At 43.0% G+C, this 12010-nt stretch overlaps 1 protein-coding gene across 1 annotated transcript in view; it reads right to left on the bottom strand.

The window, feature by feature from the left end:
- PGM5 (phosphoglucomutase 5) overlaps positions 1-12010 on the bottom strand; it is a 160223-nt gene that overhangs the window by 17631 nt on the left and 130582 nt on the right. Inside the window, exon 10 of the mRNA XM_031449819.2 lies at positions 10950-11084. Coding sequence (XP_031305679.1) covers positions 10950-11084 — 135 coding nt within the window. The remainder of the gene's footprint in view (positions 1-10949; positions 11085-12010) is intronic.

Here is a 12010-nt window from a genome sequence, read left to right as displayed (position 1 = left end):
TGTTTAAAACACTTTATATGAATTATCTCATTTAATCATCATAATAATCCTATGAAACAAAAAGTATTTTTATCCCCATGTGACTGATAAAATAACTGAAGTGCGCAGAGATTGAGTTGCCCAAGGTTACAGGACTGGAGAATGGCAGAACAAGGGCTCGAGACCAAGAATGTAAGATTCCAAAGCCCAACCTTTGAATGGTGGGCCATTTGGCCTTGGTGGTTGGAAAAACAAAATCACGGTGCGCTCACAATTTTATTAACCTGAAAAAGGTATTCTGTTTTCTTTTCTTCTTCATATCAAGCATGTCTTTTATTCTGATGCTTTGACATCCTGGGATCTTGCTGACACTGAAAGGGACTGCCCCTTCCAGCGTTAGCTAATTTCTAGAGACAGCAAACCGCTCCCATGGGAGCACACCTTTCATATGCAGATCAATTCAGAGCCCAAACCCCAACCACCTCCCTTACTGGGCTCCCACACTCGGACCACTATCCACTAACCCTAATCACTCCAGGGCCAGGTACCAGACAACCAGGAACAGTTCCCATGCCCCAGAGCCTGCTGAAATTTATCAAACTAGCCAATCCTAAGCTTACTTACCCTGCCTTCTTTGTTCTTTGCCATGGAAACCACAATGAAAGCTCTTGCCTACATTTCCCCGTATTCCTTCTGCCTCATAACCAGCCCCAGTGCTTCCGCCTGTGGCCCTGTGTGGAGTGATGTGACCCTTCTTTTGGGAATGGTGAGTAGTAAGCTATCTTTTCAGTGAGAACTGTCTGCTCATCTGTTGACCTCACCATACCCAAATAGTAATAAAACTTACATTTAAAACCCTCAGAGCCTCCTCTACCTCCCCCCACTCCCCATCACTAAGTTTGGAATACTCAGGCCCCAACCTACCAAACAGTGCCTCACAGATGACTTCTACCAACAAAAGTGCTCAGAAATGAAACAAAAAAAAACTAAACCCAAGTCCAAACCAAAAAACAAAAACACACCAGAAAATTGTAAAACAAGAATTTCATAAACCTTTCATAGCATTCTGGTATTGAAATGCTGCTCTCCTGAAGTTTGTCACACCTCCCAACTTTCCTGGGAAGCAAAAACAAAGGGCAAGGAACTCCCTCACCTGCATCCTGAACAGAGTTTCTCTTCCTGGGATTAGGGTATCAAACTTAAAATCATCCAAGAGCAAACAGGAGAGCTAAAACAGCCACACTCCTCACCCCAACTGCTGGATCCTGTGTTCACCATGGGAAAAAAGCAAGACTGTGGTGGGAAACTCAGCCAATGTCTCCTCCTCCTGGGTTGGCTGGAGTGCACAGTCTGGTTCTGAGCCTTCTGAAGGTCACAAGGCAAACTCCAGGTTCACCATCAGTGTTTATTTGCCAACATACACCCTTATTATGAGCAAAGGATTTACTATCCACCCCAGAAGGGCACTGATTCAAAGAAAGCCTGAATCGCTGCCAGCCAGTGAGCCTTTGGTAGGTTTTTTGCTGAAAAGCATGAAAACCCGGTTGTGCTGTGCATCTGGGCTGGAACAAAGAGGATGCTGGGAAAGTCCGATTGTGCTGGCCACAGCTTGTCAAACCCATTCATCTGGTGAGAGGAGTTATGGCCAGTGACCCTCTGGACTTGTGTGGCCAAAGCAAATTCATTCATGCTCCCTTTTCAGGCTGAGTAAACAGAACCAGCAAGGCTGATTTGTGTACATAAACGGCACCAGGTTAACCAATAGCTGGATAAGCATGAGCTTTGGCCACAGCAAAGCAGAAGCCCCAAAATAAATAGCATTGTAAGGAAAGAAAAATCAAAGTTTTGTTAGATTTCCTTACATTTATTTTTAAAGATAATTTTGTATTTATTTTGAATTACATATGGGGATGTGGGGAGGGAAAATATCATTTTTTTAAGTGCTTTGGTCTTTAATTCAAAATTGACCCAAAGCCAGGATCAAGGCACAACTTTTAGCTCTTCTGCTTCTTAAGACCACTAGGTTCTTGGGGTAAACTGGCAATACCAAGACAGTCCTCCAAGATGTGGAATAAGGGTCTTTTTGAGGTATAAACTGCAAACAAGGGAGCTCTCTGAGATAGGCTCTGTCTGTGGGATTGACACGAGAGGTTCACAGTGGCAGTCAGCTATCAGGGCACACACTTTCCCACAAGTCCTAGAACATCCACAGTGTGGCTGGACACAGTGGCTCTGCCCCCAGCCAGCACACACTCAATACCTTGAAGGGAGTTTAGATCCCAGCAGAGGCCGAGGGGAAGGCCCATTGTCACCAAAACCCTAAACAGCCCTGGACTGTGAGAGTCACTAGCCCCTTCAAAACTCCTGCCAAATCCCCAGCCCAGGGGAGTTCATCACACACCATCAGATGACCACACCAGGAAATGTTCTCAGTTCCAGGGAAAACAATCCATCGAAACAGCAGAGCCTGAGTCCAGATTTCAGTATCTAAGTGAGCAAAAGAAGAACTGTTTGCCCTGTATTTATTTTTTAAGGAGGCAATTCAACTAAATGAGTAGAAATAAAGAAAACTCATACATATTTGCTTCTTAAGTTCGGCTCCAAGAGACTCATTTGTGAAAACACAGCTGCTCTAAATTCCTCTCTAGACCACTAGAGGGAAATCTAACCCACCTGACCAGGACTTACTTCTTTTCTTCTTCTTTTTTAAAAATAATAACCACAGAACTAAATTTTTAAGGCTCAAGAATACGTTGAAACGTTATCTTTCTCTGTCCTTGCCACCAGTGCCCATATTTTAAAGTGATTTGAATCTATGTGGTCATGGAGACTTCTAGAAAAGCCCAAACCAGCCATCCTAATTGAGCAGGAGCCCTCACAGTTGGGAAATTGTTCCAACAGTCATCCTGAATCCCTTCCAGTTCAGCTTGAATTTATTTCCTCAAATTACATATTCATCAGTTATGGAGAACAGCTGGTCATCTTTCTCTGCATCATATTATTCTTTAAATTCCTGAAGACCTCCAGGTCACGCCTCTCTTTCAAGCAAAATGAGCCAGCTCTTTAACTTGGCCATGGAGTTTGCATCCCAACCCTTGAACCACGTGTTTCTTCTCTAAACTCACCCTACATCACTCCACCCTCCCCTACATTTCCATGTTACAGCACTACAGACTAAACTCGGAGGAGCAAAATAAAATGAAGTATTTCCTCATGTTTTCCCTTGCACGTATGGCTATTAATACAACCCTGTGCTGGTTTTCTTTTTAAATAATAACATAATGTTTTTGATATATATTTATCTAGTATGATTCCAAAACCATGTATATGTGTATGTACATGTATCATACAAACACATACATACATAAACACACATATGTATACATACAGATACATATTTTTTATCTTGTTATGGAAATCAAATGCTTAAGTTAGTATCACTTCTGAATTCCATTTTTTCCACATAACATAAATATTATTTCGATTTCTAACTTTATTCTCCAAGTTTTTAAACACTCACTTCAGATCCCCAATTAGGTATACATAACTGGTATGTATTTAGAACATAATTCTTTCAAAAACCTATTCATGGCTAGTTCAAATTAAGGGAGAGAAACTGATTGTTTTCTAAGCATTCACATTTATCAACATTTGTAAGTATAGGATAATAAAAAATATACTTGGTCTTTGTCCCCTGCACAGAACTTCCAAAATCCCTTGAATTTCCTGAATGATGAGTGTCAATCAAAATAAGCCCTTTCAACCATGCCTGAGTTGATGCCAAGGAGGTGACTCTTGGTGGGCCCCTAGACAGCTCCAGGACGAGGGCTGTAGCCCAAGGAACCAACCAGGCAATGAGAGGATTGGAAGTCGGTGCCCAAACCCCACTTCACAGGCAGTGGGAGAGGCTGGAGTTTGAGTCCAGTCAACAATGCCCAGTGATTTAATCAAACTGCCTATGTAATGAAACTTACAAATACCTCTAAACAACAGGATTCAAAGAGTTTCTGAGTCTGTGAAGACCTCAGGATGCTTCGAGAGCACCATGCCGGGAGACGGCAGGGAACTCGGACCACCCTTCCCCTCATACCTTGCCCTATGTGTCTCCTCCATTTGGATGTTCTGAGTTGTATCCTTTATAATAAACCACTAATAGTAAGTAAAGTGCTTTTCTGGGTTCTTTGAGTCATTCTAGCAAATTATCAAGCCTAAGGGGGAATGATGGAGACCCTTGAATTTGTACTCAAATGGGCAGAAATGTGGGGAGCCTAGTGTCCGAAGTGGTGGCAGTCTTTTGGGACTGAACCCATTACCTGTGGGTCTGGGCTAACTCAGGGTAGTTAGTGTCAGAACTGAACTGAATTGTTGGACACCTAGTTGGTGTTTAAGAATCAGAGAATTGGTGTGAGAAAAAAGTCTGTCGATGGATAACACTGAACTGAGGCTCCAGGTGCAGCCTTGGCTTCAGAAGTACAGTTTAGAAGAAATTCTCTCTCCTCCGGACCTCAAGTGTTACCATGGACAATATGGGTTTTGTAAAGACCTAGTCTGAGTCTCCAATCCAGAAATTACCTGATCCTTGAGCCTGAATGTTCCCTGACTCACTTTACTTACCTGCAAAAGCAGGATGATTACTCTGGGGACCCTTGGAACAATTTGTAAAATAAAGGATATATTGAAAATATGTAGGATGATGCCTGGCACACTGTAGGGATGTTAAAAATGACAACTGGCTTATTCAAACCCTCAATCATGGAAGAAAACCTGATGGTGGCACCAAGGTTCATACTAAATAGTTCCTTGTGTGATATAATCAGTCTGAAATATTCCAAAGTAATTAACACTGAATATAGATCTTCCTCAGCTCAAGATGGGTAACCTCCTAATAACCTCATCTTAAGCTGAAAATACCGTAAGTCAAAAATGCATTTAATACAGCTAATACTGAACATCATAGCTTAGCCTAGCCTGCCTTAAACGTGCTCAGAACACCTAACATTAGTCTACACTTGGGCAAATTCATCTAACACAAAGCCTATTTTATAATAAAAGTGTTCAATAGCTCATGTAATTTACTGGAAACTGTACTGAAAGGGAAAAAGAATGGTTGTACGGGTACGGAATGGTTGTAAGTGTATCGGTTGTTTACCTTTGTGATTGTGTGGCGGTGGCTCACGCCACTGCCCAGCATCCTGGAGAGTATATGGTACCACATGTCACTAGCCAGGGAAAAGATCAGAATTCACTTGTGGTTACCAGGGGGGAAAGTGGGTGGGAAGGGATAAACTGGGGAGTTCGAGATTTGCAGATACTAACTACTATATATGAAATAGATAAACAACAAGTATAGCACAGGGAACTACATTCAATATTTTGTATTAACCTGTAATGAAAAAGAATATGAAAAGGAATGTACGCATGTATGTGTATGACTGAAACATTGTGCTATACACCAGAAATTTATGCAACATTGTAAACTGACTATACTTCAATAAAAAAAATCAAAATTTGAAGTATGGTTTCTACTGAATGCTACTGCTTTTGCAATATCAAAAAATAGAAAAACCGTAAGTTGAACCATCATAAGTTGTGAACTGCCCATATTTCATTCAATTGGCAAAACTGTATTGGACATTTGCTGCCTGCCAGGTGGTATTCTGTGCATTAGGGAGAGAATGAAAAAAAAATTAAGCCTTCGCCTCCTGGTGCTTTTATTCTACTAGGTGGAGACAGACAGTAAAACAAATAAACAAGTAAATATATATGTGAGATGAGACTATGTGCTGCTAAGAAAAGTAAATCAGGGCAAGGGAGCTAAGCAGTACTCAGGTGTGAGGCCTATTTTATGTATGGTGGCCAGGGGAGCCCTCACTGAGAAGTGAGAGGCCAAGCCATGCAGATATTGGAGAGAAAAGCATTCCAGGAAGAGGGAACAGCCACTGTAAGTGTCACTGTGTTCTGGGCATGTTCACAGAACAATGGCTGGAGTGGAGAGGGAAATGGATGAGCAGTGAGAGATGAGCTCAGAGGGAGAAGGGGGCCACTTCCAGTAGAATCTAAGACCACAGGAAGGGTTTTGGCTCCTCTCTGAGTGAGATGGGGAGCCACTGGAGGATTTCAGAGGAGTGATCTAACACATTTCTTGAAAAAATTCTTTTGGTTGCTGTGCTGAGACTAGGGTGTGGGCAGGAAGTGGAAGGGAAGAGACCCGATAGGGAATATGGCAATAATCTAGAGAGAATGGCAGCTTGACCCTGGGTAGAAATGGTAGAGGTGGTCAGATGGGATCGGACTCTGGCTGTGTTTTGAAGGTCGTGTTGATAGGATTTGCTATTGGATGTGGGGTAGGAGAGAAAGAAAAAAAAGAGTCAAGGATAAATCCTAGATTTCTGGCTGAACCTACTGGAAGGATGGAACTGCCACATACTGAAAGAAGTAGAATTTGGGGGGGGTGAGGGAGAAAGGTGCTGGCTCGAGCTCAGTTTTGCACATGTCAGGTTGGAGATGCCTAGAAGACATTCAAGTGGAGCCCAGTGGGAACTGGGAAGTCTAGAGGGCAGCGGCCCACACAGGCACAGGCACTGAAAGCAGGTGCTGCCTCTTCTACTGTTTTAGATTTCAAGATCAATCAACTACACTTTAACTTAAAAAATAAAGTGATTCTGAAAGTTAAAAAAAAAATTTTAATAAAAATTAAATTTCCTCCCTAAAAGTTTTTTTTCAATGTCCTGTTTTTAGGGATTCCCAGTTCATCTAAGTCTTTGCTGTTCAAAGTGTGGCTCCTGGACCAGCAGCACAATATGCCCAGGGACTTGTTAGAAATACAGATCTGACTCAGATCTGAGTCAGAGTCTGCAGTTTAAAAAGATCCTCAGGTGATTCATACACACATGAAAATCTGAGATGCATTCAGCTAATCAGAAGTCTCCTGGGTGATTTTTAAAACTACAGGCCCATCCCAGGATAATTATAGTCAATCTCTGGGAGTGGGCTCAGGCACTGTGTCCTCACCAAGGGCCCCAAGTGGTTCCGATGTGCAGTCTGGACGAGAACCACTGATTTAACTCTTCCCTTACTGGCCTGCTCTCTCTGTTTACACTACTAGGTTTATATTGCTGATGTTCTTAGAAACTCCTCTCCAAAGAGATGGGCAGATCGAAGACAGCACAAAAGTGTGTAGCTGGAGTAACCATCTGGGATAGACTCAATTATTATTAGTGCCCCCTTCCACTCAGAAGTATCATGGTTTAGATGATAAATTATATGTCCTCCCAACATAACACAAAATGGCTCTGTGCTTTATATTTCTGGATTATAAAGTCATAATAAGAACAGGTAGAGCAAAACATTACATGGCCTTCCTTTTGACAGATGAATCCAAGGCAGAGAGACTTCAGGTGCTTAGATATTAGTTTTTAAAGTATTGTATGTACAGCTTATCAGAAATACATACTTAAATTCCCTTGATTTCCGAGGAGGGCTGGAGAAAACCTGGCTCCTTCCAGGGCTTAGGTGGGGTGGGGTACTGTTCTAGTCTGCAGCTAAAGTACCAAAGCCAACTGCTGATTAGCAGAGAGCTGATTATCAGTCTGTGATTCTCCTGGCCCTTAGCAAAACTTCTCCTTCCTTTTCCTTTGGGCTCTTTTGTTATTCATTAGCTACTCCACCCTCAAGTTCAAAGGGGCAAGGAAAGAAGGGGAATAAAAAAGTTAACCTAGCAGCCCTGCTAATAAACTCTATGGGAAGGAAAAAGAAAACAATTGGACTGTTCCTGGTTACCTGTGAGTTGAAATTCTTTTGGCTCATCCCTTTTCCCAAATTATTACCAGCTGGTTTGAGGGCTCGTTGAAGGCCTACTGATTGCCAGTAAAATTAAAGTAATCTTGTATTTTTAAAGCTATGTAATCTTCCAGAAATAGGCCTTGGAAGTTTTCCTTCCTGATTTACCAAGGGCACAGGGTGAGGGCGAGGCTAACCACCTCCTTATCTCGTCAGAGCCCTCCCCTTCCCCTTCCTCCCCTCCCCACCAATTCACAGGTACATATGAATAGAACTTTTAAAAAATACTTTTTTGATGTAGATAAGAAATTATTTTACATCTGCTTAAAACAAATAGCATGATCACTGTTAGGCAAAAGGACCCAAGTGGAAAATCTACACGCAAGAGTAGAGCCTCCTGCGTATAGACTGCATCACAAGGCTTCCTAGTTGCCTCACCAGGATAGTTATGAAGGCTTCCGCAAGGCAGCCACAGTGTTAGTGTTTAAAACATGTTATGTTCACATGTGTTTAAAATGTCTGGGAAAGAAACTATCTACGGGCAAAGGCAAAGAGCCAGATGCCGACGAGATAGTGGAAGGGAACTCTTATTAAACAGCAATCATAAGGGAGTCTTCTTGTTAAATAACTTGAGTGTGGATGGGTATTGAGTTGGGGGTGTGAAAAAAAACAAAAAATACCTGTTGACTTGGAATAAGATTATCAATGGAATCTCTAAAGATTAAAGAGATACTTTACTGGGTTTCTGAGTGCAAGAGATAGTGTAAGGGTCGGGGAGGGTGGGGGTCTGTTCTCTGCTTCCTGGACTGTAAATCGGAATAAGCTAAAAAGGGTGGGAAAGGTCTCTGCAGCTGAGAAAGCGTCACAAGCTGGTGTTGCCCTGCCAGGCCCTGGACCAGTAATAACGTTAGCAGCTTGAGGAGCAGGCCTTGTTTTTTTTAATCTCTGTTAACTGTGAACCAAAGGCTTTTCCTTCTAGAGCTCTTGGAAGGCAGAAGCAGGTGGTCCTGGAAAGCTGTGCTGGAAGGAGGCCCCCAGTGGTTCAGACTGCATGCCTAGGTACAGCTCAGCAGTAACTGAGACCGTGGGCCTGCTCAGAGATGCTGCTTCCTTCTCCTCAGGGGTTTAGATGCCTTTTAAAATCTTACTTTAACTTGTATCTGGACTGAAATGTATTACACAATAAATTTAGCTTTAAGTTGGTGAGTCAATGATGTCTGGTAGTTGAATAAGGAGTTCTATTTTAATCTAAAATTTTTAGCTAGATCATAAACTAAATATTCCGTGGCCCACCTAGCTAGGTCTGGGAAAACCCTCCCTTATGATTAGGAAGGGAGGGAATATCAGTGATTAGAAGAGCTTTATCAATGAAGGGATTTCCCAACCATTCAAAATGGTAAAATTTCTAGACCAACAGGATGGGAAATCCACACGGTGACTATAACAAGCATTACTTTTGTTTTTACCCACAGATCGAAGTATGTACTTATCACACAACCCTCTAGCAGCATACTTGTGGTGGTTTTCAGCTTCAAAGGAAGTCTTTTTTAAAAAGTGGCACCACTTGCCTTTTGGGGACCACCTCAGAGAGAGACTCTTATGTACCTAGGATTCTTTTTACACATGTTTGATGGCCTGGGCATCATACTTCTGCAGTCAGTACATAGGTAAATAAAAATAAGCAAATATCACAGCCACTTACCCCATGCAAATAGGGAAAAGAATGCTGAGAAAAAAATAGCCTCAAGTCAGAATGAGTCAGAGCTGGTGAGGCCAGGAATGTCATTCCTCACCCTGTACGTAGCTCTGGACTTTCAGGCCCTTGCTTTAATCTGGCTTCCCAACATGAGATGTTAGAAGAGTTTCATATGGAAAGAGGGGGTTAGCCTCCAATTCTTGCATAATTTGGTACTATCTTGGGTGAAATGTACTCACTAACAAATTATGTTGGCAGAGTTTGGCACATCCCTGCAGGGAATGCCTGTGATCCTGAGAAGGAAAGGCCAAGGACTCGATGCTGGCCTCATGCTCTGCCCCTTCACACTCTCGGTGACCCTGACCACAGCCCCCGGCCTTGCAGGTCTCTACTTCCCCATCTGGGATAATTTTACTCCAGACATCTGGTGACAGGGTCAGGGGTAAGGATCTATGGTACCATTTTATCAAGTATTTTGAGACTCTTCAAAGAAAGAAACCATTAAAAAAAAAAAAAATCAAAACCTAAAAATACTGAACTACTGACAAAGAAAGATAACCCTCCCTGGTGCCTTACGCCATCCATGCCACAACTTTGGCAAATTATAACCGAAAATTCTGGGTGATTCTAAACTGAGAAGCAGTGTTTTTCTTTTCTTTTATTTCTCCACAATAGAAGCATTGTATGTGGAACCAATGTTTTCATCTCGAGGAACTGTCTCATCAAGACTGCCTTAAAACCCAGGTTGAACTAGAGACCAGCGGGGGCAGAGGCAGCCAGCAGTGTAGCTGGAAGTGCCCGACACGATAGCGGGTGCTTTCTGGTGTTAATTAATGTTGCCTGGAGCTTTAGCAGATATGAGAGTGGGGATATGGTTGTGCTCTTGCTTTTTTAAGTGAGTTTTTAATTAGCTCTGCATTGACAACCTGGGGGAGCTGTGCCAAACATAGGCTAGCCTGGCTTTGTCAGTGCCCTCCCTTAACTTTAACTTCAGACCAGCCATGGCCCCTCCCTGCTCTGCAGCAACTCGGAGAAGAAACCCAGGGTAGTATCTGTACTGGCACTTCAAGGTCATGGTCCAACCCAGAGTTTTCCAAACACTTGCAAATTCATCATTTATATGAGTACAGTTGAGGCTCTGAAGAGTTTGGCCAGCTTGCCACTAACACAAAATGTCCTTCACTTACCTATACAAGGTGCCTCTCTCGAGGTCACCACAATCAGCCAACTGCAGGACAGTCACGAGAAGCAAGCGGTTTGGGAAATGCTGATCTAAACTCATCACAGATGCCAGAGAGCAATTTTTCTGTTTCAAACACTGCAGTGAATGAGTTAAATTTGTCTGGAGTCACTCTAAGCTTGTCCTTCAGCTGGAGCTATCAGTGCTCCTTTCTAGAAAGTAAAATCACCCCGACCAAAGGCCCTCAGCAGCTCCCTACATTTGCCAGGAGAGGTAAGATGACACAGTGCGGAGAGCGCAGCTCTGCCGTGGTACCTGGGGCTCCCGGTCGTGGCCGCTGGGGTCCCTCTCGTAGCTTTCTGCATACAGTCTGATGGTGGCCCGCACGCCGCTGGAGGAACTAAGCCGGAAGATGAGCCGCGATGCGTCGGAGAAAATGATCCTCAGGCCCTGAGAGCAAGAACATCCAGGATGGATCAGGGAACAAATGAATGCACAGGCAAAAATAATGAATACTGGCTTTGGAGATCAGACATATTCCTAGGACCCAAAGATGCTTGGCATCATGACAACTTATAATTGGCTCTCCCCCTACACCAAGCAGGACAGCGAGGCGAACCTAGAAGCTAAAGCTGCTTCAGGTTAAGTATTTGTCTCCATTCTATTTCTGCTGCCTTGTGGTTAATGTGGGGGACGGTTAGGAGCAAAACTATGAACAGATGCTCAAGTTCCCTTGGTCTGGTGATGTGGGAATCAGGAAAGGTGGAGGTAACAGGGATGGGATGTTATTTAATAAATGTCCCTGGAGTCAAAGTTTGTCCCTTAGGAACCTGCTGGATGTAACTGGGTAAGCAATTTATCTCTTACAGTAAGACAAATTACCTGTGTTAAAGCTACCCCCATGTGATGTTAGACTTTGCTTTAAGTTCATCTCCTCTTTGTTTCTGTCCTTATTCCCAAGTTCTTCTGGTAAGCAGTGGAATCCTTCAATAAAATGCTCAGGGCTGGAGCTTCCACTGGGTTCTCAGGGTTTCTGTACACGTCCCCATCCTCTTGGTTGTCTCCTTCCTTCTCACTTGTAAGACCTGGCCACAGGGTGGGGTGGAGCCAGAGCTGCAGTAGCACCTCCCATGGCCACCCAGGATTTGATTTTGGCTCAGAACATCCCCATTCTCTATGCATGTTTTCTCATTAGTGGCCTTGATATTTTTTAAAATATGACCAGAAGATCATAACTTCTGTTATGACTTCTGTTGAAGGAAATTTGTTTTCTTAAAACAACTGATAAAGTCATTGTCATACGTGAGCCTATTGGCAGGGGCCAGAGGAGAGAAAGCAAGGAATAACATAAGATGTTTGGTCACTTGCTATTTCTG

Source organism: Camelus dromedarius, chromosome 10 (assembly GCF_036321535.1).
Source record: "Camelus dromedarius isolate mCamDro1 chromosome 10, mCamDro1.pat, whole genome shotgun sequence".
Classification (NCBI taxonomy): Eukaryota; Metazoa; Chordata; class Mammalia; order Artiodactyla; family Camelidae; genus Camelus; species Camelus dromedarius.
This window is presented reverse-complemented; position numbering and strand designations above follow the sequence as displayed.